Genomic DNA, 17,436 nt, shown 5'->3' with positions numbered 1-17,436 from the left:
TAATAGATATACATGGCGAGCCTACGAGGGTACATAAGAATACCAGACAAGAAAATCACAAGTGAGCTTAAATCTAAGAGAACGATTCCACGAATTTGTTTTTTGGTTCAACTCCACCCAACCTCACCTAACTTTGGTTTCTTGACTTCCACCGTCACATCCACATCCACATCTGGCTCAACAACAGAAGCCGAATCGCATGCGATAGAAGCCGGAGACGAAACGCGAGGTGAAGCAAATGAAGTAGAAGTGGACGAGCTATTGACTTTCGTGTCGGGAACAATATCGCCATCTTCCATTCGTCTCCTAACCTCGCCTACACCACCCTCTTTCAAAATTTTCACCTCCTCATCACTAACAATCCTCCCGTTGATCTCTTTTTCTACCTCACAAGCAATTTGTGCGAGCCACACCCGCGCTGGAGGTTCTTGAACTTCAGAAGGCTGAGCTCCCGGTTGCGGTCTCTGCTCTGAATTTAATAGGACCCCCTGTCCAGGTAGACCCATATTTCGATCCCTCCCAATCAAACTCACAAACACGCCCTTTCCGAGGACAGGATATGACCCGACTTGGATATCCGCTTTTTGCTTTTTCATTCGAGCGTGAAGTGCTGTGAGGTATGGCGCGATCATTGATTCGGGTCGCCTATGAGAAGCAGTGAGAATCAGCAAGTCAGTCTGAGTCATAATCGATACGCACTCAGTGAAAATCTGCACCCTCAGTGGTCTCTCACTTGCAGGAGGAAGCGGTAAATACGGCGCTAAGCCATCAAGCATCTTCGTGAATAATGTCGGTATGCCAGGAAATATACATAGTTTGCCTTCAAGACGGACGACGGGCTATATGGCAAATACTTGGTTAGCCCAGGGAGAGTAGAAACTTAAGTTACTCACCACCCAGATATCCCCGCAAACGAAGAGGACTTCGGCCCTTTCCGGGAACAGTGCCATCCGCTTTGTCGCTTCTCTCTGCTGAGGAGTCTGGGTGGAGACCCAAGCACGATGTCGGTTCATCTCGTCTAACCGGCGAAGCGTTTCTGGGTGATGTGCAAGAGACTGATTAAAAGCGCGTGCAAGAGATGCATAAGTGATGTCTGCAGAAAGAACCAATTAGAAATGAAGATACGCAGGGAAAAACGATGCGTACCATCATGAGTAGGTCCAATTCCACCGGTTGTAATGACAAAATCATACTTGGAAGTTAAACGTCTGCTAGTTTCGATGCTACGCATTTAGAAAAAGGAAGGATCGTGGGTGGGCAAATGAATGTCAACGTGAAATCATCATAGCCGGCAACCGGACAGAACACTTACATTTCGTTCTCGTCGTCCGGTATGACTTCGATCCGTTTCCTGATTGAAAACACAGCATGTAGATATGTCGTGTGCCAGAATCGTTGATTGCTTACAGATCAATCCCTCGCTCAAAACAGTACTTTGCAAAGTAGTTAGAGTTTTTGTCCATTGTTTTGCCATTCAAAATTTCGTCTCTATTGTAGACCGGTAAGTGTTTGTTGTACAGGGTTGACCAGCAAAGAGATCAGACTTGCCCAATTACTAGAGCAGCAGCGGTACGTATACACCGTCCTTCCTGACCAAGTGGGTTCTTTGCTGATATAGAGGAGAGGTCGAATCGTTTCATTCCATCTCCACTCCTTCCGCTTCTAGTTTGACCCGCACTTTCACCAGGACCTACAGCGTTCCCAGAACCGACGCTACTCACATCAGCCGCAGCCGCCGCATCTACCACATCTCTATTTGGCATTGTCGAGTATTTCGAAGAGGACATTGATGGAGTGGCTCTGTTTCGTTCTGTGCCTGAAGTATGATGCAAACTTTTGGGTTCAGATTGACTAGAGATGTCCAAAGTCTGTGTGGGAGAAGAGCTCGGCATGATAGCGATGAAATGACTGCGTGAACCAAGTTTTACGAGAGAACGGCGGTTCCGATGGAGGCCTAGAGCTAGCAGGTTCGCATTTTGAGATCGTGAACCAGATAGTGTAGATGTGGAGGTAGAGAACGAACGAGTACTAATCCGGAACGACATCAGGGCCCTTGAATCTTCCGACTTTCTTCCAGCTGGTTAAGATGCTTCTGGTGTCCTTAAGTTGCAGCTCTATCTGTCGCGTACACCAATACCGCAAAAGCGAGCTGTGGTCCAAGTTTCCTTTTCAGAGGGTAGTTGTTTATATCACTTTCCTTCAAGTGGGAGTGGTCAAGTAGGCAACAAAGGTCGCCATTGAAATCTTCGATGGAGTTACAGAGGTGAGACAAAACCTGGGGAAGAGTAACTTACAAGAAGGCAATCATGAGAGAAGAACGTGACTACTCCCACCCCAATAAATTAGGTTTGATTGAAATATCCTCATCCTTACAGGGGACGAGGTAGGACGAGACTCTTGTTATTGAGGCTTTGAGGTTGAAGACTTTTGAGGAAGGAGAAAGAGATTGAGGGCGCTAATTTTGTTCTTGCAACCAAAATCACTTGTATGCTCTTGCAAGGTTGTATGGGTATCGAGAGCGCATTGAACTAGCCCAATATGACATACTTTCCAAACGTCCATGGTCTATAGTCAAGATGCTTATACAGAAATGGTTGGAGGTCCCAAATTGAAGGTTATTTGTTGTTCGAGCGGTGATCTTAATAATGCTCACAATGATCTAACTCTACACAGTACGCTAAAGAGAACCTTGATCTCAGTTGCTGAAGTAAGTCCAGTGAAGAACGTCCGTTTGTAGGCGGCCTCGTTGCCGAACGAAGGAGTTCGTAGCCCGCTCAACTTACGTCATGATGCAAAATATTGGCTCACGACCATCACAACGAAGTTTTACGACGACTGTCTAGACTCTTATAAACCTCTTACGCGCTTTTCTTTGGCTCAATATATGCCATAGCTATACAACTTTTACTTGAAAACCCCACAAAAATCAACCACACGTTCAACCCTCACTCGTTTATCCACAATCGCCCCCGATGTACCGATTTCTCTTCATGGCCCTGGCTTTGGCATTTGTAGCGCTGGATGCTTTTACAGCTGTCCAAGCTACTCTATATGTATGTCTATATCAATTTATTTTTATTCTGGAAATGCCTAACGAACATTCCCCAGGTTATTCAACCTTCAGCAGGTTCCACTTGCAGTGGTGGATCTCCCTGTACCGTGCAATGGCTGGACGACGGTACAACTCCTCTCAACTCGAACATCGGTGTCACAACTTGTGGTCTTTATACAGGAGACATGGTAAGTCGCAATGCATTGTAATTCCAAGAAACCCGCGCTCACATTGCAATTCATCTAGCAACTCGTGCAAACCATCGACCCAGTAGATGTGTCAAGCACTCAGTCGTTAGTGTTCACCGTAAGACCAGCAGCTTATCGACTTTTCTTTTCTCTCCTAATCGGACTATATTTAGCCCATATCCGATGCAGGACCTGATTCTAGCGATTAGTGAGTCTATTGGCACCTGTAGCTCCATACTTGATTTGCTAAACTATAAACTCCTTTCGTCAGTTACATCGCGTTCACCTCTACAAACCTTGAAATAAATGGCACGAAATACACCAGCTATTCGTCCTTTTTCAGGCACGTATCATGATGTACATCGTCAATAACACTTCCCAGCGACTAATTACCGTTATTAGCCTCAACAATATGACCGGCTCCTTCTCTTCGTCTGTTGCCTCTGCGACATCTTCTATCCCTATCCCGTCTTCACTTACCGGATCGAGTGCGTATAGTGAAACTGGTGTTCTATCTACAGTCACTGTTGGAACAATCACGACGTCGTCGTCTACTGCAGGTAGTTCATCGGCAACCGCAACGATAGCGTCTTCCTCTAAATTTTCTACTTCACGATCATCGTCTGCAACGTCTAGCGGTTCAGTTTCTGCCTCTAGTGGGGCTTCCGCGTCTAGCTCAACGGCATCCGGTGCAACGTCTTCAAATGGTGCGGTACCTCTGCGAACTGCATCTCTGACATTCTTTGGTGTCCTTTCCTTTACTCTCGTTTTGTTTTTGTAAATTGCATCTGGCATCTGTCCATCGCGTTACCACTCATCATTTTATTCGATGCTTGGATTGTTGTTCCGCTATCTTTATCCACTTTCTTCCGTGATACCTTGGCGAAACCTATGTTTTTACCGTTTCTCCACCTAAATTATTCAATGCATCGTCAAGTACCACGCTCGGTTCGACCCGATACTTCTTGAGATCCCAAGAGATCCAGAGGTATGTTCTTCTTCACAAGACCAGAAATCGATGATTCTACATCAAATCACACAAGTTCTGCTGCATTCCTAACAGCTCTGCATCTTACTTCTAGCTTTTGCATCACTGAATCAAGAGATTTCAACAACAGTAAACCTGGAGTAAGCTCAAGGGGACAAACCCAGACACCTAGAGCAGTACCTGTTGACACATGTCTAAAATTAATACACCTCATCGCGAACAACGACTGGTTGAGGACATTATCAGCCGCCTAATGAAGGCTGATCGATACGAATGTTGCTCGTTTGGATGAAGTGCTAAGAATTCACAGTACCTAAGGAGGAAAAAAAGCTCACTCTTTCGGGTGTCTGCGCTACAACAGCATTTCTCGACAGGACAACTGTACAAGCTTTAGGACATTTACTGGGACTTCCCCGACTCGGAAAAAGTTCTGGCTGGAACTGGCAACTAAGTGACACGCGTAAATCACGCCGTGAGAATGTACGATCAGTGTCACCACTTCCGTAATTGCACGGTGTTAGTCTACAACAACCTGACAACAACTCTCCGGATGAATCGCTGCATAATTTACTAGCGAGCGGGTCTTTTTGCCATGTCGTTGCACAGAGTTGGGAGCGGGGTGGTTTCGAGGCGGTTGACTTACCCCGGCGGACCGAAATTTCGCATTATCGGAACCAGTCGCTTTCGAATGTAAGTATCACTCAGAATCCTTTCATGCATCGTTGGTTAATTGACCATACTTCTAGGAAGTCCTACGTTACACCTAATCTTGCGTCTAGTGGACCCCTCTCAAGCTACCCGTTTTTCAATACGTCCCATCCCATTCCAGGTAAGTCGAATTCTACCAAATTGCAGTCCCGCTCTGGTCCCGCGCGGACTTCATTTTGGTGCCTGAATACTCTCGAGTCTTATGACTCTTCACTCTCACGTCCTCAGTGACAGTTTGGCCATCTATCATCACTTTTCGGATGGCCTACAATCGGTTTTCTGAGTTCTTTTACAGCTTAGCATCAATTCCAGTATGCTAATCTCATTTAATTGTCACGGGTCCTTTCAGCGCCTCTTTCCCCTTCCTTCACATCCCCAGACTACCATCTCGATCGCTGATGTCAATCTGAGGCTTCTCCACGTACCGAGACGGCCCTGTCCACCCCGCGTCTCCATTTGCTTCATTTCCTCATAATTGTCTTCCTGACTCCCTCTCTTCACTTTATTCTTCTTCACCCCTCTGGTTGCGCGTCAAATAGGTCAGAAATCAGGCTTCGAAACGATGTCAACTTTTCATAGAATATCCCGTTTCTTTGGTTCTCCGTTTTCTACTGCGTCCACACTTTCCTCTCCCAAACATTCGGAAACGACCCTGAACTTGAACCAGGGCCAGAGGAAAGGTAAATTCGTCGGATCTCTTGATTGTGGTACTACGTACGCATACGTGCTCTCTGCATACACAAGGGATACTCAGTTTTGTTACAGTTCCGTCCGTTTCATTATATTTGACCAATATGCCAACATTGTGGCACAAAATCAGCTTGAGTTTCCCCAGTATTATCCTAATCCAGGGTAAGTCATTTGGAATCTCTGCGATCAGACGAGAGTAAAGATTTGACCCGTTTAGGTGGCATGAACACGACCCCGAAGAAATTCAACAATATGCTGAGTTGTGTATCCAGAACGCCATGAAAGAGCTGGAGACGGCTGGGTGGGCGAAGGAGAGTGTCAAAGTTATCGGTATGCTTTTTCCTCATCTCTTTTACATTTCTTATCTCTACCCATCCAAGGTATAACTAATCAACGCGAAACGACTATTGCTTGGAGCAGAAATACAGGCAAACCGTTATGTAAAGCTATTGTCTGGACGGACTCCCGCACGAAGAATACGGTTATACATTACGAGAAAAAGTTGGAGGAAATAGGGGTTGAAGTGAAGCCAGGGGTGTGGAGAAAGGGAAAGGACGGCGTAGCAGCGTTAAGAGAAATGTGGGTGCAACGTCGCTTTTTCATCGTAAATGAACAAGCTTTTTACAGTACGGGCTTGCCGTTATCCACGTATTTTTCCGCGATCAAGTTGCGATGGATGCTAGATCATATCCCCGACGTCGCTGCTGCGCATGAATCAGATGATTTGCTTTTCGGGACAGTGGAATCATGGGTCCTATATGTTAGTTGTTGAATATAGATGAATGCTCAGACTCAAGATATTGTCTTGCTGACTCAAATACAATACACAGAATCTTGTTGGGGGCACTTCCTCTAGTCTCCACGTTTGCGAAGTCACCAACGCATCTCGCACACTGCTTTTGAATACCACAACTCTTCAATTCGAACCATGCCTCCTATCATTCTTCGGTTTCCGTTCCTCGATTTTACCCAGAATTGTATCATCTTCCGAAGTCTATGGGCATGTTTCACCCGATGTTGCGGGAGGATATCTTGCAGGTGTACCAATAGGTGGGCTTGTCGGCGATCAACAGGCGGCATTGGTAGGTAACAAGTGTTTGAAGGAGGGCGAGGCAAAGTGTACGTATGGCACTGGGGCTTTTTTACTGTTTTGCACTGGAGACGAGATTGTCAAAAGCGAGCATGGCTTGCTAAGCACAGTGAGTGTGCAGCTCTATTATGTCGACCCTCCAGCCGGTGAATTTCTTTTCAGATCGCGTATCAAGCAGGTCCGCATGCGAAACCCGTGTATGCTTTGGAAGGAAGTAGTACGTCGGATTCTCTAATCGCTTTTTTAATCTTATTTTCATTTGCATTTACGTTCAGTTTCTGTTGCTGGAAGTGCAATTAAGTGGCTTCGCGACACCATGGGGTTCATTGAGGATGCCGCAGGAGTCAACACACTTGCCGCTAAAGAGACTGACACAGGCGGGGTATACTTTGTCACTGCATTTTCCGGCCTATTGGCGCCATATTGGGACCCCGGCGCAGGTGGCCTTCTAATCGGTGTTTCTCAATATACGAATCCGGCACATATTGCCCGTGCAACACTGGAAGCGAACGCCTTTCAAACTCGAGCCATTATTGAAAGCATGAAGCTCGATTCAGGCAACGATTTACAGCTTCTCAAGGTAGACGGAGGAATGACGAACGGTGATTTGGCAATGTCTATACTGGCTGATATAGGCGGGTTCACTGTTGTTCGGCCTGAAATGCGCGAGTGTGTCTACTCTTATTGAGCCTTAAAATTTCCATCGCTCGTTCTGACATTCTCTCATTTCTTTCAAGGTCTACGGCTCTTGGCTCAGCCCTCCTAGCAGGCGCAGCAATAAAGTTATTCGGGTGGAATATTGCAGATCCAGAAACGTTGAGGGAGGTAAATACCAAAGGCACAACTGAATTTAGGCCGCATATAGAAGACAAAATTAGAAGGAGAAAGTGGGAAGGGTGGCAGCGTGCTGTAGAGCGATCGAAAGGATGGGAAGAGGGTGTAGACGAGTGAAGGGCAAATAGACTACTTTACTGACATTCAACAATATACTTTTAGTATGTATTTAATAGGCTTTCATAGTAGGTGACTGGGGCTGTTGGATCCGAAACGGTGTTCCGCAACGGTTGAAATAATATTTTTTTCTACTACACACATATGTAAGTTTTGGCCAAAATAGTTTGTTTGAACAATCACACAAGAGCAACAGCCTATGACAGCTCAGTTGTGTCTGAGAATTGTTTACTCTCTATGACTACGCTAGGTCAGTCCGCAACAAGCCTTCACCACCATGACCAGCAATGCTATTGCGGAGCTAGAGTGCGATAGTTGAGTTCCGCCTTCGTCAGGCCTTACAACGTCGGACCATGGTGTATAGCCTATGGTCCCGACCTTTCCCGACCGTGACACAATTAATTATAACAGCGTTCGTTATCTCAAATCTGAAGAACATTATATCGAACTTCTTCTCAAGTCCAAGTGAGCACGCTCGTACGGAATGACGGTTTTTGGCATTTACGTTCTCCTCCTTTGAACTGAGCCTGTGGTGTATAAAACCTACACATAGCTTCTGAACAACATTGAATTTGACCTTGCTCAAGAAGTCGCCAATAGCATTGGGGGCGTAATGCCTTTCGAATCATGGCAAAAAAGCCTCCGGTTTCTCAATCAAATCTCGTCGAATTTTCCTGTGCACGCGATGTTATGGTGACCCTGCGGTGACCGTGCCCGAAGCTGCGCCGTGCCGTTTCTCATCGTGCCCCGTAAAGGCCGAATACCGAGCTCGAACGGCGGTGGAGGTGTTTCTGCAGATCACCATTTTGAAAGCCAGCGCAGTACGATGTAAAATGCGTTGTATATCTATTCCTGGCGGCAACGAATCATATGGAAAGAAAGGCTTTGAGAGGAAACGGAAGAGTAGAGTAGTATACTGAAATGTAAAAGCCTTGGGATACGCTACGCCCCGGGTGAAGTATTGCCTCTTCCCAGAATGTGACGGTTTGCGTTGGGTGTGATGGCGAGGTAGTCGTTACACATAATGCATAAAGTCTAATAAAGTCTAATAAATGTAAATTCCACTAACGAATTGGATAGACAACGAATTACTGGACCGGGATAGGCGAAGATAACTAGAATAAAGGAGGCATGAACATACGTACTAGTGGAGCAGAAGTCGTTGACTGTAGAAGTGGCGGTAACTCTTACCGAGTCTTTCACCTGGCCTCTAATCCGATCTAGGACCTAATCCCAAGATCGAACTAGGTGTCTGGGCAATCATCACTGATTGACCGTTGGAATCAGTATGAGACACCAATGCGAACACGTCTTCCCTGATATCTGATACATTCACCGCAGACTTCGGCATTTCAGGTGAAGAGGACATCGTTAATGGCAAAGGATCAATCACCAGTATCGAATCTCTCCGCGCCCTCGGAGTCATGAACACAGGCGGCGATGATTTCATATGCAATAGCAAAGATGCAGCGGATTCATCTTCCGGTGTCCGAACAGTATGGATTGTATCTATCCTACCAGTAGCTGCAGTACTGGCGATGGTGGCGGTGGCACTGTTCGTGCTTGTACAGACAGGTCCAGGAGAGATGACGGCGGCTGAGCTTGGAGCATTGGTAGAAATCGACAAACTGGAACCGGGCCTTCCCCGTATAGAGAAAGCAGGTGATGCAGTCGAAGAGACAGCGCAGGGCGTTGACGCACTCGATGGACCCAATTCTAGGATTGGCACTCCACCATATGAAACAGGAGCGGAAGCAGTAAATTGCGTCGAAGAAGGCGGAGAAGGTAGATATGTTGCGAGCGAAGGAGAAGATGTATTGGAATGGAACCGCCCCCGGTGTTGCGGGACATTAAAAGGCGAAAGCCTTGGCAGAGGACTGGGACCGGCTAGGCTCGGTGACGAACTCGAAGCAGGAGCCACGAGAGAAGTGAAAGAATCTCGGGAAGAATGGATTGAGTAGGCAGATAAATTATAGTCTGAGAGCCATGAGGAAATGGACGGCAGAGTGGGAAGGATAGGGTTTGTGTTCGATGTATGCTCGTCAGTATGCTCGATGCTGGGATTGGTGTGCATGACTTTACGTTTCCTCTGATCCCGAGGCTGTATTCGATCATCTGGGTCTCTTGAGAAATCCTCAAGGTGCTTTTCATTACTAGCAGCATCAGATTCTGCGGAAGTATGTCTCTTCCGCTTATTCGTGGTGGAAGTTAGTGGAGGTAAATCTGCCAACGTGCGCTCAGCACATTTCCGACACTCGAAATCCTCCGAAACTCCGAAGGGAGAGATCCTGACATTCTCAACCTGTGCTTCCAGGCTTCTTACCCTTTCTAATAGGTGCTGCATATTCTCTACAGTCTTGACAAGGATATCAAGTTTGAATTTTTCTTTCCCTTTTGATGCTGAAATGTGATCTTGGGAGGAATTGGACGATTTAATTTTCGACGTGCTCCCGCCGTTCCTAGTTCGACTAGAGGAAGGGACACCATAATCACCATCCTTATCGTCATCGTCGTCAACGTCGGCATCGACATCGTGGTCTTCGACAAGGTCCGGAGTAGGCCTTTCGGCCAACCTCGAGACAGACGCTTCTGCATCTTTCAAACTCCCACCAGAATGGAGTACCTCAACGGTTGCGCCTAACCTGGCCAGTTCAGCCAGGGCCTCGTTGATCTTCGTCCTGCGAGCCTTTTCGATGATAGAATGGTTGAGTTTCCGTTGGGCTTCCCGTGCAGAACGAGAAAGACCCGAAGCATTTGAGGCAGGCTTGCGCCCTCGTTTTGCTGTGGTGGGAGATCTCGAGGGAACGTGACCCTGATTGGGCTCTGGCGCAACAGTCACAATCATGGTGCTTTCACTTTCAGCGTTATTGGATGCGCTCTGAGGGACAGACATCTGTCGAGGAAGGATGGTACGCTCGGTCATTCGAGTAACTTTAGCCCGTCGTGAGGGGTTTACAGAGGCGTTATATACGACTGCTGTCGTGGATGCGTTGGACATGGTCTGTATTTATTACCGTATTTCTTGAACAACTTTTGACGATTGATATTGAGAATTAAATCGCTCACCAATTACACCAATATGCTACGTCCAAGCTGGAAGATACTGGTTGGATGGTTGTTGTAAGGGTACCGGTGATGCGACCTCAAACTTTTTTGAATTCCAAATCTTGGACTGTAGCTGGTCACAGCCAATCACAATCCAGGGACAGTTCTCGCTCGTGTGCCGTTGAAGAACTGAATTGATCTCCCGTGTTTGGTCCGGCGAACGTTTGCCTGATGGGCACACGACCACTTCATTCGTCGGAAGATGGCCCGACTCGAACTGGTTTTCGGATGACCCACGTTCAACCCGAGCTTTGCCCACCGGGTTACATCGGGGATACTTGCAGTGGATACGGTTGTATTCGGTGAGGATACTCAGCCCTACTCACTCTTTCATAATTGTAAATCCAAGATCGTTCATTTCAACCTCCTGGTTGATTCAAGTCGTGATTGCAACACGGGAATAATCGGAGCAAGCTTCAACAGAAGGCTGCAGATTCCAGAAGGCGATCATTACAAGCTAAAATCCAATCTACGTGCATAGAGTGAGGTCGAAGGAGGGTCGAAGGATATAAGCGGCCAGGAAATCGAACGTGGGACCTACTACGAAGCAAATTTGGGATCCTTAGGAGTCGAAGGGAATAAGCATACTATGGCGATCCACTCTTATCTGTTCATTTGGAGTCACATTCATTAGCGTGTGTCCAAATATCATCCATTCATCCATGTCATGGTTGAGACACAGAAACGGCCTCTCCTCTAATTCCTGCTAAATCCTCAAGTGGATACTAATACACCCAGGCTCTGAATATTCGATCGCAGTTGACATTGTGTAAAGCTGTTTATCGGTAATTGAAACAGTGGGAGGTTGCCAAGAGTCTTCCTGGTTTGTAGCAGAAGATTTGAGGTGCTGAGCTTATTGAGCAGTCCCAAAAACGAATTTCAAAGAGATTCAGCAAGGTAGGGTCAAGTATCAACCTGGTACTACAGTATGTTCACCACAGAAGTTTTGTGCCATCAATCAAGCTCCCCCGCCATGTTTCTCCTGTGTAAATTCTTCAATGATCTTCACGAGCAATGAGGTAAAAGAGTTCCCCCTTGTCATCTGTTCATTCTCATAACGAATTCTTCTAGCCGTATTTAGGGCAACCTTCAACGGTGATGAGAGGGAAGCTGTGAGACTTCCAGCGACTAAAGTGATAAGTACGAATTTGGGGTTCTTGCTGGCTTTCAGGAGTGTAAGCATCGCTTAGAAGAATACGAGCCAGTGAAGTTGGTCGGGCTCAAATAAATGAGTAGTTTGAAGAGAGATTAAGTAGCAGACAATATGCTACTCGACATATCCGTGTCTGATTTGAACCAATTTGGGGGATTTTTCCATTTGACTCAACATCACCCGATGCGTATCCGACTTTTTCCACATTTTCAGAATATTTCAAAACTGTTTGCTGAAGTTCTTCGGCCTTCGTTAAGACACGAACACCAACATACACGACGATAGACGAATTTACTAAGGCCAGCTCTTTCACAAGGATAGATCTTAACACACATTCAATGATTACTTCCAACAAACAATTTACCTATATGATACTGCTAGAAGGTTTACTACCTATGCCTCAATTTGCGCCGTTGAGAGATCACATATGGAAGGGTCCGGGGACATTGTCTGAAAGGCAGCGAGATGATGGAGAAGGTAGAATGTACTGAACTTGTGGTCACACGTCGACGTCTTCGGACTGTTCTGGACTAGACATATCGAGAAAGCCCGCTTTTCCGGCAATGTCTGTACTATGCGGTACTATGTTTCGGGGCACGGGAGTTCGATAAAGGGCACGATTAAAGACTGCATGTCAGTACCATTACAAGGCTCGTAATTACCTTACCCTCAAACTCATAAATTGTAAATGAATTTCATTGTGTTGCACCGATTATCGTAAGATACGTAGAGAGCTGTTTACTCAAACAATGATAACTGTCAGCAATGTGGTTATTCCGTCAGTTGCAATATCTGAAACACCAAAAAAATTAGAATCAGCCATGACTTAAGAAGTAATTAGACGTCGAACCATGATTCACGCTGTAGAAAAGCAATAACTTAGCAAGATCGTCTTTTAGAGATGATGCCTCAACCTACCCAGCGCTTCCCGGTGCCAGCAAGCCAGTCAAGTTGGTTCCTGTGGTCGAATAAGTCACTCCATCAAACGATGTAGTACCGATGGCTGCAGCGGAAAGCTCGTCTCTCCCAATGTCGTAACCATCCGGAACGATATCGTGGTTGTCAGATGCGTCTTCTTCTTTGGAAACGCTTCGTCAAGGAAGCCCAGTGTGTGAGCACGAGCAATGACGTTTCTCGAAAATGGAAATGTAATCTCACGCAAGGAAAAGTGCACCACTATCTGCTTCAGGACCATTTTGGATGTAAAGTCTGTATTGTGAATTTCAGCGTATGATTCTCATATAATCAGGTTCAGGCTACTAGCCTTAGGTGATTACCCCCAATCAAAGATTCTAGACATGTACCGAGAACAGAATCCCCATAGTCCTGACGCAATTCGACCTAGATGATATAAGATGATATGGCATGTAAGCATTTTTTTAAATACGCGTTGAAACCTACCGTTTGATTCACGAAGCCGTTGCCGTCACCAAGGTTAGCAGATTGTGGGCCACCGATATGGATACCGAGACATTCTGTCGAGCTGAGGCTTACATTGAGATTACATAGGCAATGCAGCTACTGTAAGGAACTCACAATCCAATAGCCTTGGCATAGTTCTCGAACCCAGATTCAGTGAGAACACCAGGGGAAGAAAGACCGGAGATAATGACCTTAAGAGGTGAAATCAGTTCGGTGTCCAATAGAAAGAGGTGAAGAATGAACGTTTAAACTCACATTCAAGGGTTCACCGAGACCATTACCGGCTAACACGATGAACAAAATATCTGGCGTCTAATGTGAAATATCTCCTCACCGTCATCCAACATTGACCCGCCGTTTCCAGTAGGATTGAAGAAATCGACCCCTTGTCGAGGTCGAGAAGTCACGAGCGACAAAGCGCATGGAAGTACCGCGACGAAAGCGAACAGGGGGAGGAATACCATGGTGTGCGAGTGCAGAAGAGACCAAATGACAAGCGAATACTGGGGTCTCATCTATATACATCACAACCGTGAAACACATGCTATTCCACAACGAGGAATGTTCTCGTCCTCTGAGGTTAGCATTTAGCCAACCATTCGAACTTCGCTACTGTCAAACGTTCCTGGTGCAGTATGCTTCCATAGTTGGCATTCCCATGTGACATGTCCTGTAGCACAAGTTGAGGCCATCAGAATTCGTCTAGTCAACTTGATAGGCCACATCCCTTCATTTAGGGGGACATCTATTCACATGTATTGCGAGTCATGATCATGACCATCTGAAGGTCAACATTTATCACGGAGAAAAGGGAGAGAGTACGGTTACATAGGTTATCTTTGAGCATTGAATATATGGCGTTCTGCCGAAGCTCAGGCTATAAGTATATTAGAACGTGCGAGAGGGCGTGAACTTACGAGAACTTTGAATACCCCATATATGAGCTTTACTTTTGAACTTCCTTCACGAGAATTGGTAGAAATTCCACTCATTGTGCAATTATAATATGGATTTTGAAACTACGAACAGTAATTCGATGCAGAACTTGATAATCTGATAAATTACACCACATAACCCTGGGTCATGTTGTTTCAGCGATCTAACTCTACGGTATATGTTGATTATGGCTCACCCCATTCACTCCGATAGTTTGACCATTGACCCACTGCGCGGCCGGACTCGCCAAAAAAGCGACAATAGGTGCAATATCGTCTGGCTCTGCGATACGATGACTAGGAACTTGTGCAGCTATGTTTGAAATGACATGCTGCGATGTGCCCGCCCTGAAAAGCGCTGTGTCCACTGGTCCTAGAGCGACGGTATTCACTGTGAAGCCTTGAGTTCCGAGATCTTTGGATAGCACGCGGGCGACTTGCTCCACAGCACCTTCATACGAGGAGTCAAAAAAAGTGCGACAGGACATAATCCAAGTCACCTTTACTAGCTACGTAGCATAGGGCATTGGGAAGCAACGCTGATGGAACATCAGCCCCGACCAGTACTAATCAATCAATGACTTTGAACTTGACCTACTGCTCGCCGTAGTCAAACTTGTAGAAAGGAATATTATCCGCCCACCAGCTACGCACGAACAATTTCAGATAAACATACAAGAGGACGAATGAAACAGCTCACGTCGCACCATGACTTCCGCTGCTTCCTTCACCAAAAATAACGGTGCTTTCACGTTAAAATCGAAGTGTGCATTAAAAAAAGACTCGTCGATTTCACTCAAAGTTCGGCTCCCCATGAGTCCAGCGTTTAAAACTAGGATATCCAAACGCCCGAATATACGGAGTGTTTCTTGTAGCAAGTAGTGGCCACCAGAAATAGTAGAGGAATCAGCCTTGACTGCGATGGCCTGCTGCTGCTGTCGAGGTACTTCGACATCGTTTCCACCGTCGCCTTGATGATCAATAGAGGTCAAAGGTAACGAGACGGAAGTGGAGTTGAGAGATAAGTTAATTTGCTGTGCAACTTCCTCTGCACTTCTGCTGTCTTTGGCATAATTGATAACTACAGAGGCACCTTGTGCAGCGAGTGCCCTGGATATGGAGGCCCCAATAGATTTGGATGAACCTGTTATAAGTGCCACTTTACCTGGTTTGAGAAACAATATGAAGAGAGATCTGGTTATGGAAAAATGTATTGTATGTAACTCACCTCGAAGTTCAGTCGAGTTAGCTGAGCCAGCCACGCTTTCACTCCGACCTAACCTCTCATTACCATGATGATGAGGATAGAATTTCTGTGCGACGCTGCAGACCACTCGACGTAAACGAGATTTTGGTTTTATTGTAGAGGCCATTGAGGCGGACCGTGGATGCGAGACGTCGTTTATTTTTTCGGCGAGATATGCTTTAACGAATTGGCGCAGAAATTGGGAGGCTACCAAAAAGCGAGGAAGGAAAACCGGTCTTTATTATCCTCGAGAAAACATCAGAGCCCCTCACACAAGACACATGAATCATTGTGGTTGCTGCATCGTTTAATTACATAGTTCATATTAGGCAGGAGATTAAAACTTGTGGCCTGAAGCAGTCGCATCCAGATTGCCGATTAGAAATTTGTGGATGGATTAAAACCCTGAAGCAGTCGCATTCAAATTGACGATTGGAATGCAAGGACAGTGGTGCGCGGCGCACCACGAGCCAATCATGAAAATGGGGAGCCATACAGGAGTTTGGGCTCTACGCGATGGGAAACTTGAGAAATCGATGGTCTTGATGATGCCCCACCTGGGTGTACACTGCCATGTGGCAGCGTGACACTCGCATTCATGGCCGGTGGCCACTGGCTAGCCGTCTTGTACATGTACGAAGTTCACGTCAATAAAAAGGCGGCTGAGTTTGGTTTGACCTGGTTTGACGAATTTGATTGGCTAAACTTTCCGGCGCTTGCTGAGCTCTTTTTTGCTGCACGGATTCGATGTACGGGTCGCTGCTAGACACTACTTCCCTTTGCATAATTCCATAAATGGGGAGATTTTTTCTACAGAGCGTTTGGTGTCGTACCAGCGACAGCGCCATACCTCCGCTCACTGTCTCCTCATGATGAGCGTTCTTGAAAAAGCTGCAAAAAGTAAGAAGATTTAGTGAATGCTGTTCAAATTTTACCAAGTGACTGCTATGTATCGAATATTGAGAAGCACCGATGTGGTGTTGAGTGGGTGATTGTTGCTTCGTCGGGTCCACGTCAGCACATTGAGCTAGCAGGGTCTGGAACATATCAGACCGAAGAAAAAGTCTTCAAGCTTCTCATGATCACTGACCTTCACTGACACTAGAGGCACACCTAAGCGCCGAAACTCAAATGTTGCAGGCGCCAACTTCCTTTCGATTGACAAACTGTGACGAAGTGCTTAGTGCATACATAGGGTATTGCGGGTATTGTAAAGCGTGATGTAAAGAGGTGTTCCATACGGGCAAGGAGTCAGGACAACAGAAGGTCTGAAACGTCATAAAGGCATGAAGAAAAGTGCACAAATTCCTAATCCGAAGTGTCGCATTGGTAGAGATACAGTTTCAAAAGATGATACTTTATACGTTGGGCAATCGCATCCGAGAAGATAAAGAAAAATAGTAGAGATGAGCCGGATCTAAGGGGAAAACACAGAGAAGAGATACAGCGACAAGGCGAAAGAAAGAAAAAGGAAGTAGAGAATGAAGCTCAATCTAAATCATGAATAGAAGACTTGATTGTCGGTCGGAATGTTGGGATCTCCCCAATATGGGGCCGCGCTGTCTGGTGCATGTCCTTGTTGAGGCCAGACCTGGGACGAAGGAACGGCATGGTGCAGCTGTGATTGAGGGCGGGTATCCGAATTGTATGCTTGGTACGTGTGCTGCCGGTGCTGCTCGTTCAACTCTTCCATCGAAGGCTTAACGTCATACGAGACCTGATCGAACATCATTGTATCCATAGCTCCGGGAATGACTGATTGAATCATGTCCTCGTGTAGTATTCCAGCCTGATTCTCGCTTGTAGGATTACTGTAACCTTCGTACATGCCTGTAGCGGTGTAATACCCCTGGGATTGTCGGGGATTGGGAACGCTGCCTTTCTGGGAAAAGGAAGTGCTAGGCTGAT

The 17,436-nt window shown here is 46.2% G+C and overlaps 6 protein-coding genes across 6 annotated transcripts; 2 read left to right on the top strand and 4 right to left on the bottom strand.

Moving 5' to 3' along the window:
• Positions 1-107: 107 nt before the first annotated feature.
• C8R40DRAFT_1162687 (MoaB/Mog domain-containing protein) lies at positions 108-1,787 on the bottom strand (the record flags this gene model as incomplete). The annotated part of the gene is made up of 8 exons (XM_046230267.1): positions 108-645; positions 700-839; positions 894-1,093; positions 1,147-1,223; positions 1,313-1,351; positions 1,408-1,488; positions 1,549-1,645; positions 1,679-1,787. The coding sequence occupies 8 exons, from the start codon at positions 1,785-1,787 to the stop codon at positions 108-110; spliced, it is 1,281 nt and encodes a 426-aa protein (XP_046082590.1).
• Positions 1,788-2,797: 1,010 nt separating this feature from the next.
• On the top strand, positions 2,798-4,126 carry C8R40DRAFT_559180 (uncharacterized protein). The gene is made up of 6 exons (XM_046235458.1): positions 2,798-3,053; positions 3,109-3,240; positions 3,299-3,358; positions 3,414-3,448; positions 3,512-3,583; positions 3,643-4,126. The coding sequence occupies exons 1-6, from the start codon at positions 2,973-2,975 to the stop codon at positions 4,019-4,021; spliced, it is 759 nt and encodes a 252-aa protein (XP_046082589.1). The 5' UTR covers positions 2,798-2,972; the 3' UTR covers positions 4,022-4,126.
• Positions 4,127-4,723: 597 nt separating this feature from the next.
• Positions 4,724-7,806, top strand: C8R40DRAFT_1122152 (uncharacterized protein). The gene is made up of 11 exons (XM_046228848.1): positions 4,724-4,918; positions 4,975-5,057; positions 5,476-5,650; positions 5,702-5,788; positions 5,844-5,956; positions 6,007-6,205; positions 6,254-6,386; positions 6,457-6,825; positions 6,879-6,933; positions 6,992-7,385; positions 7,454-7,806. The coding sequence occupies exons 1-11, from the start codon at positions 4,821-4,823 to the stop codon at positions 7,665-7,667; spliced, it is 1,920 nt and encodes a 639-aa protein (XP_046082588.1). The 5' UTR covers positions 4,724-4,820; the 3' UTR covers positions 7,668-7,806.
• A 742-nt stretch (positions 7,807-8,548) lies between these two features.
• On the bottom strand, positions 8,549-10,836 carry C8R40DRAFT_558297 (uncharacterized protein). The gene is made up of 4 exons (XM_046235457.1): positions 10,734-10,836; positions 9,061-10,668; positions 8,859-9,009; positions 8,549-8,782 (listed from the first exon to the last, which is right to left on the bottom strand). The coding sequence occupies exons 2-3, from the start codon at positions 10,663-10,665 to the stop codon at positions 8,878-8,880; spliced, it is 1,737 nt and encodes a 578-aa protein (XP_046082587.1). The 5' UTR covers positions 10,666-10,668; positions 10,734-10,836; the 3' UTR covers positions 8,549-8,782; positions 8,859-8,877.
• A 1,767-nt stretch (positions 10,837-12,603) lies between these two features.
• On the bottom strand, positions 12,604-14,107 carry C8R40DRAFT_558070 (uncharacterized protein). Its single transcript, XM_046235454.1, has 9 exons — positions 13,682-14,107; positions 13,603-13,631; positions 13,462-13,538; positions 13,327-13,408; positions 13,190-13,266; positions 13,084-13,134; positions 12,844-13,014; positions 12,776-12,786; positions 12,604-12,717 (listed from the first exon to the last, which is right to left on the bottom strand). The coding sequence occupies exons 1-9, from the start codon at positions 13,860-13,862 to the stop codon at positions 12,668-12,670; spliced, it is 729 nt and encodes a 242-aa protein (XP_046082586.1). The 5' UTR covers positions 13,863-14,107; the 3' UTR covers positions 12,604-12,667.
• C8R40DRAFT_558178 (uncharacterized protein) lies at positions 14,108-15,915 on the bottom strand. The gene is made up of 7 exons (XM_046235455.1): positions 15,511-15,915; positions 14,983-15,447; positions 14,881-14,928; positions 14,783-14,830; positions 14,480-14,733; positions 14,265-14,423; positions 14,108-14,209 (listed from the first exon to the last, which is right to left on the bottom strand). The coding sequence occupies exons 1-6, from the start codon at positions 15,653-15,655 to the stop codon at positions 14,409-14,411; spliced, it is 975 nt and encodes a 324-aa protein (XP_046082585.1). The 5' UTR covers positions 15,656-15,915; the 3' UTR covers positions 14,108-14,209; positions 14,265-14,408.
• Positions 15,916-17,436: the final 1,521 nt, after the last annotated feature.

This window comes from Lentinula edodes (genome assembly GCF_021015755.1).
Source record: "Lentinula edodes strain Le(Bin) 0899 ss11 chromosome Unknown C8R40scaffold_37, whole genome shotgun sequence".
Lineage (NCBI taxonomy): Eukaryota > Fungi > Basidiomycota > Agaricomycetes > Agaricales > Omphalotaceae > Lentinula > Lentinula edodes.
Note: the sequence above shows the minus strand (reverse complement) of the source record. Positions and strands in the feature narration are given on the sequence as shown.

Excerpts from the sequence above, each read along its gene's own strand:
- C8R40DRAFT_559180 (XM_046235458.1), top strand. The coding sequence starts at position 2,973 with ATGTACCGATTTCTCTTCATGGCCCTGGCTTTGGCATTTGTAGCGCTG. Across the intron at positions 3,359-3,413 it reads CTCAGTCGTTAGTGTTCACC|CCCATATCCGATGCAGGACC; the intron begins GTAAGACCAGCA and ends GACTATATTTAG. Across the intron at positions 3,449-3,511 it reads GGACCTGATTCTAGCGATTA|TTACATCGCGTTCACCTCTA; the intron begins GTGAGTCTATTG and ends TCCTTTCGTCAG.
- C8R40DRAFT_1122152 (XM_046228848.1), top strand. The coding sequence starts at position 4,821 with ATGTCGTTGCACAGAGTTGGGAGCGGGGTGGTTTCGAGGCGGTTGACT. Across the intron at positions 6,206-6,253 it reads GTAGCAGCGTTAAGAGAAAT|TACGGGCTTGCCGTTATCCA; the intron begins GTGGGTGCAACG and ends AGCTTTTTACAG. Across the intron at positions 7,386-7,453 it reads GTTCGGCCTGAAATGCGCGA|GTCTACGGCTCTTGGCTCAG; the intron begins GTGTGTCTACTC and ends ATTTCTTTCAAG.
- C8R40DRAFT_558297 (XM_046235457.1), bottom strand. The coding sequence starts at position 10,665 with ATGTCCAACGCATCCACGACAGCAGTCGTATATAACGCCTCTGTAAAC. Across the intron at positions 9,010-9,060 it reads CGCGGAGAGATTCGATACTG|TCTGCGGTGAATGTATCAGA; the intron begins GTGATTGATCCT and ends GAAATGCCGAAG.
- C8R40DRAFT_558070 (XM_046235454.1), bottom strand. The coding sequence starts at position 13,862 with ATGAGACCCCAGTATTCGCTTGTCATTTGGTCTCTTCTGCACTCGCAC. Across the intron at positions 13,409-13,461 it reads TATGCCAAGGCTATTGGATT|CTCGACAGAATGTCTCGGTA; the intron begins GTGAGTTCCTTA and ends TGTAAGCCTCAG. Across the intron at positions 13,135-13,189 it reads ATTGGGGGTAATCACCTAAG|ACTTTACATCCAAAATGGTC; the intron begins GCTAGTAGCCTG and ends TTCACAATACAG.
- C8R40DRAFT_558178 (XM_046235455.1), bottom strand. The coding sequence starts at position 15,655 with ATGGCCTCTACAATAAAACCAAAATCTCGTTTACGTCGAGTGGTCTGC. Across the intron at positions 15,448-15,510 it reads TAACTCGACTGAACTTCGAG|GTAAAGTGGCACTTATAACA; the intron begins GTGAGTTACATA and ends TTCTCAAACCAG. Across the intron at positions 14,929-14,982 it reads AGCGGAAGTCATGGTGCGAC|CTGGTGGGCGGATAATATTC; the intron begins GTGAGCTGTTTC and ends GTTCGTGCGTAG.